The sequence below is a fragment of the Physeter macrocephalus genome, chromosome 11 (assembly GCF_002837175.3).
Source record: "Physeter macrocephalus isolate SW-GA chromosome 11, ASM283717v5, whole genome shotgun sequence".
Classification (NCBI taxonomy): domain Eukaryota; kingdom Metazoa; phylum Chordata; class Mammalia; order Artiodactyla; family Physeteridae; genus Physeter; species Physeter macrocephalus.
The window spans coordinates 18,216,595-18,234,379 of record NC_041224.1 but is presented as its reverse complement, the minus strand read 5'-3'; the positions used below and the strand labels follow the sequence as shown (position 1 = coordinate 18,234,379).

The window sequence follows — 17,785 nt, the reverse complement described above, 5'->3', positions numbered from 1 at the left end:
GAATCCTTTTTCAGGTAGACTGCCTATTTCCTCTTCATTTGTTTGGTCTGGTGGGTTTTTACCTTGCTCCTTCATCTGCTGTGTGTTTCTCTGTCTTCTCACTTTGCTTAACTTACTGTGTTTGGGGTCTCCTTTTTGCAGACTGCAGGTTCGTAGTTCCCATTGTTTTTGCTGTCTGCCCCCAGTGGCTAAGGTTGGTTCAGTGGGTTGTGTAGGCTTCCTGCTGGAGGGGACTGGTACCTGTGCTCTGGTGGATGAGGCTGGATCTTGTCTTTCTGGTGGGCAGGACCATGTCTGGTGGTGTGTTTTGGGGTGTCTGTGACCTTATTATGATTTTAGGCAGGCTCTCTGCTAACAGGTGGGGTTGTGTTCCTGTCTTTCTAGTTGTTTGGCATAGGGTATCCAGCACTGTAGCTTGCTGGTCATTGAGTGGGGCTGGGTCTTAGCATTGAGATGGAGATCTCTGGGAGGGTTTTTGCCGTTTGATATTACGTGGAGCTGGGAGGTCTCTGGTGGTAGTGTCCTGAACTCGGCTTTCCCACCTCAGAGGCACAGGGCTGACACCTGGCCGGAGGACCAAGACCCTGTCAGCCACACGGCTCAGAAGAAAAGGGAGAAAAAAAGAAAGAAAGAAAAAGAAAGAGAGACAGAGAAGGAGGGAGGGAGGGAATAAAATAAAGTTATTAAAATAAAAAATAATTATTAAAAATAAAAAAATTAAAAAGTAGTAAAAAAAGAAAGCAACCAAAGCAAAAAACAAATCCACCAATGATAACAAGCGCTAAAAATTATACTTAAAAACAAACAAACCAAAACGGACAGACAGAACCCTAGGACAAATGGTAAATACAAAGCTATACAAACGAAATCACACAAAGAAGCATACACATACACACTCACAAAAAGAGAAGAAGGAAAAAAAAATATATATCATTGCTCCCAAAGTCCACTGCCTCAATTTTGGGATGATTCGTTGTCTATTCAGGTATTCTACAGATGCAGGGCACATCAAGTTGATTGTGGAGATTTAATCCGCTGCTCCTGAGGCTACTGGGAGAGATTTCCCTTTCTCTTCTTTGTTTGCACAGCTCCTGGGGTTCAGCTTTGGATTTGGCCCCGCCTCTGCATGTAGGTCGCCTGAGGGCGTCTGCTCTTCGCTCAGACCGGACGGGGTTAAAGGAGCGGCTGATTCGGGGGCTCTGGCTCACTCAGGCCGGGTGGGTGCGGAGGAGTACGGACGCGGGGCAAGCCTGCGGCTCCAGAGGCCACCGTGACGTTGCACCAGCCTGAGGCGCGCCGGGCGTTCTCCTGGGGAAGTTGTCCCTGGATCACGGGACCCTGGCAGTGGCCCCTGGATCACGGGACCCTGGCAGTGACTGGCTGCGCAGGCTCCCGGGAGGGGAGGTGTGGAGAGTGACCTGTGCTCGCACACAGGCTTCTTGGTGGCGGCGGCAGCGGCCTTAGCATCTAATGTCCGTCTCCGGGGTCCACGCTGGTAGCCGCGGCTCTTGCCCGTCTCTGGAGCTCGTTTAGGCGGTGCTCTGAATCCCCTCTCCTCGCGCACCAGGAAACAATGGTCTCTTGCCTCTTCGGTAGCTTCAGACTTCTCCCGCACTCCCTCCTGGCTAGCTGTGGTGCACTAGCCCCTTCAGGCTGTGTTCACGCCGCCAACCCCAGTCCTCTCCCTGGGATCCGACTGAAGCCCGAGGCTCAGCTCCCAGCCCCCAGCTGCCCCGGCGGGTGAACAGACAAGCCTCTCGGGCTGCTGAGTGCTGGTCGGCACTGATTCTCTGCGGGAATCTCTCCACTTTGCCCTCCGCACCCCTGTGGCTGCGCTCTCCTCTGTGGCTCCGAAGCTTCCCCCCTCCGCCACCCGCAGTCTCCGCCAGCGAAGGGGCTCCTAGTGTGTGGAAACCTTTCCTCCTTCACAGCTCCCTCCAAAGGTGCAGGTCCCGTCCCTATTCTTTTGTCTCTCTGTTTTCTTTTTTCTTTTGCCCTACCCAGGTATGTGGGGAGTTTCTTGCCTTTTGGGAAGTCTGAGATCTTCTGCCAGCGTTCAGTAGGGTGTTCTATAGATGTATTTCTGATGTTTTTGTGGGGAGGAAGGTGGTCTCCGCATCTTACTCTTCTGCCATCTTGAAGGTCTCCTCCTTCAACCAAAATGCTGCTGCATTGGCTTTTTAAAGTCACGCATGCAGATGTCTGGGGTGGTTGATGTTGATAACAAAGAAAGGATGTGTGTTCTAAGTGGTGACGCAGAGGAGTCCAGCTCCGTGATCAGATCTGGAAATCCTTTGCCCCGGGGGCGACCTCGGAGAGCGTCCTGCGCCCCCCGCCAGCTTCCCCGGACTCTGGGGCGCCACCTGCAGCCGAGTCACCGACCCGTCTGCGTCTGGGATGTGTGCGCCGGCCCCAGCCGGCCTCTCCTCAAGCAAAAAGTTTTAAAATCCTACGCATTTTTAATTTGTCACAGTGGAATCTGGTTTTGCCTAAATACTAGTCTGTGGCATCTGTTTTTTGGTTAAACGCCTCTGTTTGGGGAGTAAATGCTAGTGGAGATATTTAGTTTAGTTGGATTGTTACAGATCATTAAGGTAAATTAGTTCTAGTCATTTTTTTGACTTGAAAAATGACAGCCCCTGTGAAGTGCTCATTTATTGAACCGTTTAAGAAAAGGATCAAGACCAAAATGATTCCTTCTAATGTTTGAGAGACAGGGAAGACTCTTTAATCCTGCTCTGGATTCATAACTCTTGCTCTTTTGATCAACGCTGCAGGGTGTGCCCCAGCTGTCAGTCTGCTTGTTGGAAGAGCCAGAGGATCATATTAAGGCTGCTGCTGCCTGGGCCTTGGGACAGATTGGGAGGCACACTCCGGAGCACGCACGGGCTGTCGCGGTCACAAACACTTTGCCTGTCTTGCTTTCTTTGTACATGTCGACCGAAAGTTCTGAGGATCTTCAAATGAAAGTAAGTGCTTAATTCTTGACTGTTTTAATGAAGAGTTGTTAGATTTTAACTCATTCTTTAAAATATGTAATTTAAAATGTTTTAATTTTCATCATGGACAATATCGCTTTTCTGAGTCAAGAAATAAATTTGTCAGAAGAAGTGAGGTGACTCTTTGAAAATGAGTTACCCTTGTCTCTAAAAATCAGTGATATATTTTAAAGAAAGTTCTCTACAGGTACAAAGTTGTTTGTAAAATGAATGTCTGGTTGTTGCCTTCTACATTTCTATTGACTTTTCTTATGAAATGTTATTGAATAATAGGATTTTGGAGGTGGAATTGGCCAGAGAGTACTTTAGTCCATTTTACATTAAAAAATTGAGTCTAAAGAAATTTAAGCTGCTTTCCCAAGGTATTCCTGAAGCATGAGCTACCTCTCCTAACTCCACGTCTGCCTGATCTTTTAATTATGTCTTATATTTGTTCCTTAAAGGAAAAATGACTGTAAGATTCACTAAATTAAACATTTTTAAATCACGCATTTAGAAAAAAAATCAAGATTTCTAAAAACAAATGTTACTAGCTACTGAAATGATTCATAAAACATGAATATAAAGTAGGATGGGTTTGTAAAATAATTTTAGAATTTCAAAGAAAGAAAAATGCTTCCCAGCATACTCCCTATTAGGAAAACATGTAACTTTTGGAAAGCAGCTTTCAGAATTGACTTGGGTTGAGGGAAGTACACAGAAAAGACAATAATTCAAAATAACAGTAAATTAAATTACTTTTAAATTTTAATTAAAACGCTAAAGTAACAAATAGGAAAACACATTTGCTGGAACAACTTTAGATGCTCTAATGATGCAGGAAGTCTGCTTGAACTTACAATTCAGAGACACTGAAAGCGATGTAGTGAGTCATTTATTTGGTTTATAAATTTTATAAAAGTGAATTTATGTTGATTTGGTTATGTTTGCATGGTTTTTTTTCTCTACAGATTCATTGGGGGAAGTTGATTTCTAAGATTAACGCTTTTTCCGTTTTTATAAGACTTTTAGATCAAAGCAATGATTTAATAGATTTAGGGCTTTTCCCTTGCTTGTCTCCAATGTTGACTCCATTCCTTGACAATGCTTGGTAGAGAGTAAGATTGACAATGTGCTAAGGTCTTTTCCTGTTTAACGATTGTGTGATTCTTTGACTTTCTGGTGTCTTCATTGCGGTGGGTGGGCTTCTCACTATGGTGGCTTCTCTTTGTTATGGAGCGTGGGCTCTAGGCGCATGGGCTTCAGTAGTTGTGGCATGAGGGCTCAATAGTTGTGGCTCGTGGGCTGTAGAGCGCAGGCTCAGTAGTTGTGGCTCATGGGCTTAGTTGCTCCGCAGCATGTGGGATCTTCCTGGACCAGGGCTCGAACCCGTGTCCCCTGCATTGGCTGGCAGATTCTTAACCACTGCGCCACCACGGAAGCCCTACATATAATTTTAGCCTATGTATGTAGTTCTCTTTTTGCGGCATATTTCTTTAACCCATTATCATAATTGTCTTTCTTCCTCCCTCTTCCCTCCCCCCTTCCCCACGTCCTCCTCTTCCCTGTCCCTCCTCCTCACTTCTCATCCTTCCCACCCTTACCTCTAGTAATCCAGGGAAATAAACGAATACATTAGCTAGAGCATGAATAATTAATAGTGGAGTCAATAGTAATTATAGTTTGAGAAACCCTTGCAAATAGTCTCTGAGGGAGCACTATATACTATTTGCATGCTACCAAGTTTATATAACTTGATTTTTAATGAGTTATTATGATATTATATTGTATAAATATCACCAGAGTAAAATAAGTTTGATAACTTTACTTTTTGAAGTCAGATAATTTTTATCTTGTGTTAGTTTAATAAAGGTGGTTTTATTAAAACATTTAGGTTTACTAATAGAGGGTTCCTTCTGCCTTTATTTAATATAATATTTACTTTCAGGAAATACAGTGGGTATTAAATTAAAAGTGATTTATCAATCATTATCCTGTCAATAATCTTTCCAAGGCTTTAAATCCATCCAGATATTTTCTTATTGTAGGGACTTAATCATTCCTTTTTTTTTTCTTCCCCAAGGTCTCTTGGATTCTATCAGTTGTTGTTTTAAAGGCTTTAGAGTGAAAGTCCAAATCTGTTTGATGTGACACTATCTCAGTAGGGAAAATGTATCCAGGAGCTTTAGGAACTGTCTAATGGTGTTTCTCATTTGTTACTCTGTAGCAGCTTTCAAATTATAAGGCCATATTGAAGTTTATTTTGTCCCAAAGGTATGTCAGCTTCTGTAAGCATTCTCTAATTGGTTCTGATCCATGAGAGAGAGCCAAGGAGCAGCCCCTTGGAATTTCTTGCACATTTTCACATAGCCTTACTGTCTATACACCTGTGTAATTTCAAATACCTTGTAAAAACTGAAAAAAAATATATCTTTTATATAATCAGCTTACCTACATATATTTTGATAATATTCAGGCAACTACATTTTCATTTGTTTGTTTTTGTTTGTGTTTGTTTTTCATTTTCATTTGTTTTGATTCAGAGGTATCATACTGAAATGTATCATCTTAGTTTGTCATTTGAATGGTTATAAAACTATTCAAATAGTTATAAAACTATTTCTAAGAGAATTATTTGATTTAATTATTGTATTCTTATTGTCTTGGTTGTTCCCCTTTATTTTTAGCAGCTTTATTGAAATATAACTCATATACCATATAATTTACCCATTTAAACTATACAATTCAGTGGTTTTAGTATCTTCACAGGTGCAAACATCACCACAGTCTAATTTTAGAACATTTTCATTCTGCCATTACCAGTCACTCCATATCCTTCCTGTTGAGCCCCAGGCAACCATTAATTTACTATCTGTCTTTGGGGATTGCCTCTTCTGGACAGTTCATTTAAATGGAACCATACAATATATGTGGCCTTTTGTGCCTGGCTTCTCTCACTTAAAGTTTCAAGGTTCATCCCTGTCATAGCATATATCAATATTTTGTTCCTTTTAATTGCCAAATAATATTCCATTGTATTGATATACCACATTTTATTTTTCTGTTCACTGCTTAGACATTGGGTTGTTTCTACTCCTTGACTATTATAAATAATGCTGCTATGAACATTATTGTGCAAGTTTTGTGTGGACATATGTTTCCATTTCTCTTGGGTATGTACCTAGGAATGGCATTTGCTAGGTCATATGATAACTCTTTTTGACATTTTGAGGAACTGCCAAACTGTTTTCCAACGTGACTGTACCATTTTACATTCCCACTAGCAATGTATGAGGGTTCTAATTTTTCCACATCTTTGCCATCACTTGTTATTGTCTTTGTTTTTTATTATAGCCATCCTAGTGGGTGTGAATTGGTATCACATTCTGGTTTCGATTTGCATTTCCTTGATGGCTAATGATGCTGAAAATCTTTTCATGTGCTTATTGGCCATTTGTATATCGTCTTTGGAGAAATGTCTAATCAGACCCTTTGCCCATTTTTAAATTGGGCTATTTATCTTTTTATTATTGAGTTGTAAGGGTTCTTTATATATTTCTGGATACAAATCCTTATCAGAGGTATGATTTACAAATATTTTCTCCCATTCGGTGGATTGTCTTATCACTTTATTGATGGTATTGTTTAGAGCACATTTAAAACAAGAGTTTTAATGAAGTTCAGTCTATTTTTCTTCTTTTGCTGCTTGTGCTTTTGGAGCTATATCTGAGAAGACTTTGCCTAACACAAGGTCATGAAGATTTACTCCTATGTGCCCCCCTCATTTAAATAACTATAGCTCTTTGGGTCAGAATGCTTTCAGAATAAAATTAACTTTTGAATGAGAAACATTTTTCATTTTAAGCAGTTTTCATTAGAGACCATTCATTAAGGAAAGCAACAGTGAGTAACTTTTTGTTACTCCTTTCATTTTCTGTAAAAAACAAGTGAAGTGGCACCAAGTGTTTGCCTAGAATTGACAATGGTATTTTGTTAATTACTATGCTTATGTGTGTTGTTGAGATTTTTAAAAAAATAGTATTGCTAGTCACTTACTGTGGTTTTTACAATAACTATGATCAGTGTGGCTAAAGTCAGTTTTTAGAAATATCAGAAAAATTAGTGAATGTAGAACTGTAGATGCTATGCTAGTTCATAGGAAAACCAGGCTCAAACTCGTTGCCCTAAATAGATAGCCCATGACTCCTTCCCTCACATCGTCATCTATTATATATGTCTAAGGATAAGCACTAGCTACTAAATGCTCTCACATTTAGCAAAATTCATAATCTCTTATTCATTATTTCAAAGTAACACATTACTTGATTTCCTGAATTAGGTAAATAAAAGGGTTTGTTGACCCCATGTAATTTCTGTACAATTCACAGAATGAAGTTGTAGGAACAATTTTATTTTGCTCACAGCCATAAATAACCAAATATAAAGCACATTTTCTAAAGGCTTATACATTTTTTTTTTTTTTTTTTTTTTTTGTGGTATGCGGGCCTCCCTCTGCTGCGGCCTCTCCCGTTGCGGAGCACAGGCTCCGGACGCGCAGGCCCAGCGGCCATGGCACACGCGCCCAGCCGCTCCGCGGCATGTGGGATCCTCCCAGACCGGGGCGCGAACCCGGTTCCCCTGCATCGGCAGGCGGACGCGCAACCACTGCGCCACCAGGCAAGCCCAGGCTTATACATTTTAAATCCAAAATATGACGTGATCTTATATGTAGAAAATCCTAAGGAATACACACAGACACACACATACACAAATACTAGAACTAATAAGAGTTCAACAAAATCACTAGGTATAAGATCAATATAAAAATCAACTGTATTTCCATATTTTAGTAATGAGTAATTCAAATATGAAGTTAAGGAAATAGTTTCATTCACAATAGCATCAAAAAGAATAAAATATTTAGGAATAAATTTAACGAAAGAAGTATAAGACTTGTACACTGAAAACTATAAAACATTGCTGAAAAAAATTAAAGAAGATCTGAATAAATGAAGAGACATTCCATGTTCACAGATTGGAAGATTCAATATTGTTAAAATGGCAATTCAATATTGTGAAAACCATCTACATATTCAGTACAATTCCTGTCAAAATCCCAGCTGGCTTTTTTCCCCCCAGAAGTTGAGAAGCTGATCCTAAGATTCATATGGAAGTGCAAAGGACTCAGACTAGCCAAAACAATCTTGAAAAAGAAAGACTTACACTGCCCAACTTCAAAATTTATTATAAAGCTACAGGAATCAAGACAGTGTGGTACTTGCTTACAGAAAGACATATATATCAATGTAGTAATTGAATTGAAAATCTGAAATAGACCCTTTTATGGTCAATTGATTTTTCACAAAGGTACCAAGGCAATTTAATGTTAACAGGATAGTCTTTTCAGCAAACTGTACTAGGATAATTATTATATCCTCAGACAAAAATATTAATTTGGACCCGTGTCTCATACCATATACCAGAATTAACTAAAAATGGATAATAGGTCTAAATATAAGAATTAAGACTATAAAACTCTTAGAAGAAAACATAGAAGTAAATCTTTTTAACCTTGGATTAGGCATAGATTTCTTAGAAATGACGCTTAAAGCACAAGTAATAAAAGAAAACATTGATAAATTAGGTTTCATCAAAATGAAAAACTTGTGTGCTTCAGAAGACATCACTGAGAAAATGAAAAGACAAGCCGCAGACTTGGAAAAATTACTTGCAAATCATATATTCAAGCAAGGACTTGTATTCAAAATATATAAAGAGCTCTTACAACTCAATAATAAGAGGACAACCCAACTAAAAAATGGGCAAAAGATCTGAATAGACATTTCACCAACAAATGATCAATCAGCACATGAAAAGATGTTCAACATCATTAGTGACTATAGAAATGCAAACCAAAACCATAATGAGATATTACTTTACACCCACAAGAATGTAACTATAACAGGCACGAGGTTTCTTTTGGGATGATGAAAATGTTCTAAAATTAGATTGTGGTGATGGTTGCACAGCTCTGTCAATTTACTAAAAATCCATGGATTTTAAAATGAGTGAATTTATGGTATGTAAATTATATCTCAATAATGTTGTTAAAAAAATCTTAAACCCAGAAATTGACAAGTAAACAAAATCTTAATTAACTAGTATACTAATATTTCTTTCATGCTGGATAATACAACTGATTATTAATCATGATATACATCCTGATCTAGAAGTTTATAGTCAAAAATCAAGTATATTTCTTGGTGAAGGATAGTGAAGCTCAGTGGATTTCTAGTGTCATTAGAGTTCTTGATTAATAAGTTGGCAGTCTATCACCAGCTTGGAACTGTTAGAATTGGAGTAAGGCTGTCTGCATGGTACAGTGGATGTGATCTCCGCTATCCCGCTGGTAGACCTTGTCACCAACAGCAGTTAAGTTCATCACAAGCTCTTCACTTCATTTTCAAATTCCAGGAACACAAGACATGAATTCTTGTCAAGCTTTCATTGATTACTTACTTTGGTATGTATCTTGCTTTGTATCTCAATAGAGTAAAAAAGCCATAAAGAATATCCTACAAAAATGCACCTATTTACCAGCTCTCGAGCCATTTCTGTATGATGCTCCTCCCAATATTCTGAAGTATGTGGTTGGACAGTTCAGTAAGGTAAGACATGCTCTCTTAGCCTAGAAGTGGGGGAAGAAAATTGTAATGGGGTATTAACTTGTTTCTTCTGCTGGGTCAAGGTTTTCTTCTGTAAGATGGGAGCAGGGTTTTACTACTTAACTTTCACCTATCATATTGACACAGAAGGTAATATAGGTTAATAAAATTAACATAAGCTAATAAAATTCACACATAAATAATTCACACTTTCTTCTTCCTCACATTTTCCTCACAGCCTCTGTACTGTCTTTTTTATGTTCTTGGAGAGTAAAGAGTCAACATATAAAAATCTCATAACGCAGATAATTTATACTGAGAAGTAACTTTTGGTAATTTTCCCAGTGTCTCTTAGTTTCACTCATCTGGGAACACTGCGAAGATCTTATAAAGAAAAGGAAAAAGGTCTCTGAGTCACTGAAATATTTTTTGCAACGTGCATGCACTTTACCAGAGATGCTTTGAGACAATCACTTGGAGTGTATTGACTTATTCTGTGAACAGTTTTAACAAACTGTTAAAAACAAAACTGTTATGACTGGCTGTCATATTTCTTAGACCACTGCAGATTCAAGGTAGTAAGGTAGAAAGGTCAAGCTGCTGGAAGAGGCTCAGCCAGTGGGACTGACTGCTGAAAGCAGAGGCTGAGAGAGAGTGAGTGCGTTCTCACAGCTGTGGATGGCCAGGAGGGGGACCCTAAGCTATCAACAACTGTGTTCAGGAGGTTGGTTGGGTTCAAGAAAACAGGGTCTTTGGAATTAGTATCCCACTGTGGCCGTGAGCCCAGGCTCTGGAGCTGGGGTGCCTGGATTCCCCATTTACCAGCAGCAATGCCTTTAGCAAGTCTTGACCTCTCTAAACCTTAGTGTGATTACCCATAAATGGGGTTAATAGAAGAACCTATTTATAGGGTCATTGTAAAGGTTAATGAGGTGTTATATATAAAGAGTTTAGCTTAATCCCAGGCATATACTAAGCACTCAAAAAAAAAAAACCCACAAAATCCCAAAAAGTTGTTTTTAAGAAATAAAACATGGACGTGGTTAAGGCTGATTTTTAAAAAATAATAAAAATGAATGGCGGGCCAAATTCATTTGAATAGTCAGTTATAATGCTATATAAAGGAGGTACAGCACTGTTTGTATATTGTATTTCTACAAACAATGAACAAAAACTATATATTGCTGTAATGTTTAGGTTAGGCCCTACAGCTAAATAGTTCTAGTTTTAGATACTCATCTGAAAGATCATACTGTCTGCTAACAGCCCTCAGTTCTCTGAATCCTTTCCATGATCTCCAACAGCTTGGCTGCCCCTCAAGCACCATAGTCACTGGATGGTAGAAAGTTGTAAGTTGCTGAAGGCCCCTCAGGATACAATTCTGTGTGTCTAACACCTATGCTCTGTCTTCCTCCTTCTAAGAAAATAATCGAACTTTGTTTTCTTGGTGCTAAGTAAGAAGGTGACCAGCTAATTCGATCAGCTAAGAGGGAGGGAGGTGTAAGGAGATGAGTGGGTCATTCACAGTCATCAGCTCCTGAAAGGGAGTAGTTGACATGATTTCTGAAAACTTCATTTTATCGTCTAATCTTTTCGGTTACAGGGAGTAAGATATTCTGGTTTTATTGAACTTGAACTTGAATTTTACTGAACTTTATGAAAATGAACACTAGCTTGAACTGAGTTCAAAATAAGTCCCTTTTAAAGTAAATCAGTGGGATTTGTGGAAGTTAGACAGCCAAGATAAAATAAACACAATGCTGCATATCCCGTACTCTTATAAATGTGCCTTTGGGAATATTTCCTCAGGCAGAATTTTGCATTTTCTTAATGTAAGGATCCAGAGCACTAGAAAAGAGATGGGAAAGCAAGGCAGAAGGTAAAAAAGTATGAATTTAACGTGGCTGCAGACAGATAGGAGGTAATAAAAACCCTCCAGGCCAAACAAAATATTTAAAACCGACACACCTATAAGCTTTTCCATTTTTAGATATACACACTAGTGCCATCTTTCACTGTCCAGTAAAGATGATGCGTATTATCATTCTATTAGCAAGATCCTTTTGTAGTTTTAAGTATTAAAGTGCCTACATGTACCCAGCACTCTGTTAAGCATTAAGGGATAGGCAAAAAAAGAATAAAACCAAGTTCTTTTTAAGGAATTTTTGTTGTTGTTTTTGTTGTACGCGGGCCTCTCACTGCCGTGGCCTCTCCCGTTGCGGAGCACAGGCTCCGGACGCGCAGGCCCAGCGGCCATGGCTCACGGGCCCAGCCGCTCCACGGCACGTGGGATCTTCCCGGACCGGGACACGAACCCATGTCCCCCGCATCGGCAGACGGACTCTCAACCACTGCGCCACCAGGGAAGCCCTCAAGGAATTTTATAATCGAGCTGGGGGTCCAGATGGAACAATCAGAAAACACTTCAATGTGCTAGACTTCATGATAAACTTAAAAAAAAAATTGAGAAGGAATGAGTGAATGCAGCCTGAGATATTCAGGGAGGACTTCAGCGGAAGAAATACAAGTGAAAAAAAAGCTGGTCTTTAAAGAAAGAGTAAGAATGGAGGAAGAAAGAAAGGGTGTTTCTGTCAGAGGGAATGGTAGCAATGGCCACGGAAGGAAGAAAGCAGGAACCGCATCCCCAGCCCCCAGCACCTTCCTTATCTGTTCCTTGTCTGGTGGTCGTGTTGTCTTGCATGATGAACCTCTTCATCTCCACTGGCTCTTTCCTTTCAGCACACTAACATCCATTGTCAAACCCAGTGACTTTATTTAGTTCTCATTGGTCGCTTCTTAAAGTCTTCTCTCTCATTTGTTGATTCTTTACTTCCCTGGTTTTTCTTCTGTCTCTAACACCTCCTCAATTTCCTTTCTCTGCCTACTCCTAGTATGTTCTTTCCTATCGTAAACATTTATTGAGCATCTATTAGGCACCAGGCACTAGAGAAATGAATGAATGAATAGTTTCTACCTTCAATGACATTTATGAGTGATAGACATATAAACTAATAATTAAAATATTATGTGTCAAGTGCACTGATTGGGGTTTAACAGAATTCCATGAGAGAAGAAAAGTACCCAACTCATCCTGGGAAAAGAGAATAGGGGTATCCCAGAGAAAGTTTCTTAAAGGAGGTGACATCTGAGCTGAGTCTTAAAACATAAGCAAGAGTGGGAATTTCCTGATGGTCCAGTTTCCACTGCAGGGGGCACTGGTTCTACCCCTGGTTGGGGAACTAAGATCCTGTATGCCACGTGGTGTGGCCAAAAAGAAAAAAAAAAAAAAAAAGATAAGCAAGAGTGAGCCAAGTAATGGGGGAGGTGTGTGGAGGGTGGAAGGGTATTCTAGGAAGAGGAAACAGCATAGGCAAAGGCAAGAAATGGTTTGGACACACCCTTTGAGATTATTGAAATAAAATTTAGCACAGAGGTTGGTAGGGAAGGACGCTGGAGAGGTATTTAGGACCCGAGTCACAGAAGGCCCTCTGTGCCTTGTTAAGGAGCTTGGAGAGACCTTCAGTTTGTATAAGAGAAGAACGGATACTGCTTTACCTTGTATGTGTATGAGTGGCTCTCCATTATCTTTGCTCCTGTTCATTGCCTTTATTCCATCTCCACAACATAAAAAGTTAACAAATTTCTAAAAAGGCTGCATTTTACTTCCAATGATCAGCAAATTTAGGCTCATTATGTTACAGGTATATTGGACATAAATTCTCTTATACATTTCCTCAGATATATTATTGCTTTTCAGTAGTAAAAATCCAACTTGGAAAAGAAAAGCTGACATTTTTATGTGCTTCACTTTTCAAGGTGCTGCCACATGATAGCAAAGCTCGACGACTTTTTGTAACAAGTGGTGGACTTAAAAAGATTCAAGAGATAAAAGCAGAGCCTGGATCTCTCCTTCAAGAATACATCAACGGTATTAACAACTGTTACCCAGAAGAAATAGTAAGGTGGGAAAAATGGACTTTGAGAAGGTCAAAGTTATAATGTAGTTTTTCTGTTCTCAAACCTAGATTTTATATCTACTGTGTCAAAATGTGGACTTTAAAATAGCACATAAGACCAGTGTATACTTCTGCTTCTCTCTTTATCTCTTTTATCCCTCAAATTAAATGATATTCTGATTGACACATACATTTCCACATCAAACTGGAATGCCATTTGAGATACTTCTGTAATAATTTAATACATGCTTTACTAAAGAGTACCCAAATACAGAGTTCAAAGTAAATTAACAATCTTTAATATGAACCTGATTTAGAAAGAGTCTGATTTTTTTTTTTTTTTTTGCGGTATGCGGGCCTCTCACCACTTTGGTGTCTCCCGTTGCGGAGCACAGGCTCCGGACGCGCAGGCCCAGCGGCCACGGCTCACGGGCCCAGCCGCTCCGCGGCACGTGGGATCTTCCCGGACCGGGGCACGAACCCGTGTCCCCTGCATCGGCAGGTGGACTCTCAACCACCGCACCACCAGGGAAGCCCAAGAATGCTATTTTATATAAGTTTAAAATAACTTTCTATGCAATTTTCTAACATAAACAGAATTATAGAAAAATGGAAAAAGCAAACTAACTGGTCCCCCAAATGGAGTGACCTATTAGAATTAACCAATGGTAAGGTGCTTTCTTGAATAGAAGTCTTCTTTCCACTAATTTCTAGGATTATTTTACAGGGCACCAGGAGAAATAAAAAACTCTGTCATGTTAGAGTTTGACCTGGTTCTTTGTCAAAATACCATTGTAAAATTTCCACTTCTTATATTCTGGGATCTGGGATTTCATTTTAAAAACTGGCTAATTATCATGAAGAATTTTGGTTAGCTGGCTAACTTTTTCAAGTTTCTAACATATATTTTTTAAAGCATTGGGCTCTATAGAACTTAGAGGAGTTTTATAGAAATCTCTGAAAATTTGCCTTTCTATGAAAGCAGACAAATATAATCTCAAAATTGTTTAATTTTTGCTGTCATAATTCTCAAAAATGGCTATTTTAGAATTATTCTTTATAAGACAGATTATCAATGGATACATTCTCTCAGATGTTTTTAGCCTAAACATTTATTTCACATTGCCTTCTAATTTTAGTAATCTTTAAAAATGTTTAATAAAGTGATTGGTATGATGAGAGGGAAGGCGCCCAGGACGAGATGTTAGAAGACCTAAGTTCTAATCCACAGCTGTTGTCTTCTGGATCTCTGCCTAAACTGGGGTGCGAGGCATGCATACAGTCTTCCGTTCAGCACATTTCTGGTGTGATAACAGCTATTACAGTAACCCAAATTCTGCATGGGTCTAGGATGAGTTAACTCCCCTATATTCTTAAAGGCCAGGAAGAAGTAGGGTGATAGCCAGAGGAAAGGCATTCCAGTTCTTTTTTGGAGGTTCATTTTGGTTCTTTCATGAGGAGTATGGCTAAAAGCTGGGACTTGGGTATCAAACAGATCTACGTTCCTATCTCAGTCCAAACGACTTGCTAACTGTGACTTTGAAGATATTACTTAACCCTCTTAGCCAGTTTTCTCCTCTGTAAAATGTGAATAATTACCTACTTCACAGAGTTGCTATTAGGATTAAGTGAGAGGCTATTAGGATTAGCCACAGGGTTTACAGATAGGAAGAATTCATTTCAGGAAATATCTGTTATTGTCCTCTGTGGGCACCCCTCTTCTTGTTCTTTGTTTCTTTTTCTTTTTTTTTTAAGTTGAAATACAGTTGATTTACAATGTTGTGTTAGTCTCTGGCGTACAGCAAAGTGATTCATATATATGTATTCAGATATATTCATATATTCTTTTTCATATTCTTTTCCATTATGGTTTATTACAGGATATTGAATATAGTTCCCAGTGCTATACAGTAGGACCTTGTTGTTTATCTATTTCATATATAGTAGTTTGTATCTGCTAATCTCGAGCTCTGAATTTATCCCTTCCCCATCCCCTGCCCCCTCTGGTAACCATAAGTTTGTTTTCTATGTCTGTGAGTCTGTTTCTGTTTTTTAAATAAGTTCATTTGTATCATATTTTAGATTCCACATGTAAGTGATATCATATGGTATTTGTCTTTCCCTTTCTGGCTTACTTCACTTAGTATGATAATCTCTAGGTCCATCCATGTTGCTGCAAATGGCATCATTTCATTCTTTTATATGGTTGAGTAGTATTCCATTGTGTGTGTGTGTGTGTGTGTGTGTGTGTGTGTGTGTATGTGTATACTAAATCTTTATCCATTCATCTGTCAATGGACATTTAGGTTGCTTCCATGTCTTGGCTATTGTAAATAGTGCTTCTATGAATATTGGGGTGTATGTATCTTTTCAGATTATAGTTTTGTCTGGATATATGCCCAGGAGTGTTATTGCTGGATCGTATGGCAACTCTATTTTTAGTTTTTAAGGAACCTCCATGCTGTTTTCCACAGTGGCTGCACCAATTTACATTCCCATCAACAATGTGGGAGGATTTTTTCTCCACACTCTCTCCAGCATTTGTTATTTTTAGACTTTTTAATGATGGCCATTCTCACCAGTGTGAGGTGATATCTCATTGTAGTTTTGATTTGCATTTCTCTAATAATTAGCAATGTTGAACATCTTTTCATGTGCCTGTTGGACATCTGTGTGTCATTTTTGGAGAAATGTCTATTGAGGTGTTCTGCCCATTTTTTGATTGGGTTTTTTGTTTTTTTGTTATTGAGTTATATGAGCTGTTTGTATATTTTGGAAATTAAGCCCTTGTTGGTCGCATCGTATGCAAATGTTTTCTCCCAGTCCATAGACTTTTCATTTTGTGTACAGTTTCCTTTGCTTACAGAACCTTATAAGTTTGATTAGGTCCCATTTGTTTATTGTTGCTTTTATTTCTATTGCCTTGGGAGACTGACCTTAGAAAACATTGCTACAATTTATGTCAGAAAATGTTTTGCCTATGTTCTCTTCTAGGAGTTTTATGGTGCCATGTCTTATATTTAAGTCTTTGAGCGATTTCCAGTTTATTTTTATGTATGGTGTGAGGGAGTGTTCTAACTTTATTGATTTACATGTGGCTGTCCAGCTTTCCCAACACCAAGGAAACAGATATTCAGGTACAGGAGGGTCCCAAACAAGATGAACCCAAACACACCTACACCAAGGCATATTATTCTTGTTCTTTTTTCTCTCCATGTTAAGTCACTTTATTAGCTAGATGAAATTTAACATTATAATAATACTGGAGAAACTGATGTGGCAGCACTTGGCCACTTATCATTTTTTCACTATTTGTTTTGATGATAAATGCATAGCAAGCAAATATTTGTTTCATTTTTGCAAGTATAAAAGACATAAATAAAGATTTTTCTGATTAGATTTAAATTGCTTTTAATTGCTAATGTAGGGATTCCAAACTTTTTCGTATGAGAAGCTACTTTTGAATTCCTTAGCGACCAGAGGACAGACAGCAGAAGCAAGAAGAACTACAATCCTGCAGCCCGTGGAACAAAAACCACATTCACAGAAAGATAGACAAGATGAAAAGGCAGAGGGCTATGTACCAGATGAAGGAACAAGATAAAACCCCAGAAAAACAACTAAATGAAGTGGAGATAGCAATCTTCCAGAAAAAGAATTCAGAATAATGATAGTCAAGATGATCCAGGACCTCGGAAAAAGAATGGAGGCAAAGATCGAGAAGATGCAAGAAATGTTTAACAAAGACCTTCTTAGAAGAATTAAAGAACAAACAAACAGAGATAATACAATAACTGAAATGAAAACTACACTAGAAGGAATCAATAGCAGAATAACTGAGGCAGAAGAATGGATAAGTGACCTGGAAGACAGAATGGTGGAATTCACTGCTGCAGAACAGAATAAAGAGAAAAGTATGAAAAGAAACGAAGATAGCCTAAGAAACCTCTGGGACAACATTAAACGCAACAACATTCGCATTATAGAGGTCCCAGAAGGAGACGAGAGAGAGAAAGACCAGAGAAAATATTTGAAGAGACTATAGTCGAAAACTTCCCTAACATGGGAAAGGAAATAGCCACGCAAGTCCAGGAAGCACAGAGAGTCCCATACAGGATACACCCAAGGAGAAACACGCCAAGACACATAGTAATCAAATTGGCAAAAATTAAAGACAAAGAAAAAT

The 17,785-nt window shown here is 38.9% G+C and overlaps 1 protein-coding gene across 1 annotated transcript in view; it reads left to right on the top strand.

The window, feature by feature from the left end:
- Positions 1-17,785, top strand: part of SPAG6 (sperm associated antigen 6) — a 72,913-nt gene that overhangs the window by 46,735 nt on the left and 8,393 nt on the right. The window contains exons 8-10 of the mRNA XM_024129712.1: positions 2,778-2,969; positions 9,530-9,646; positions 13,460-13,605. Of these exons, the coding sequence (XP_023985480.1) occupies positions 2,778-2,969; positions 9,530-9,646; positions 13,460-13,605 (455 nt within the window). The remainder of the gene's footprint in view (positions 1-2,777; positions 2,970-9,529; positions 9,647-13,459; positions 13,606-17,785) is intronic.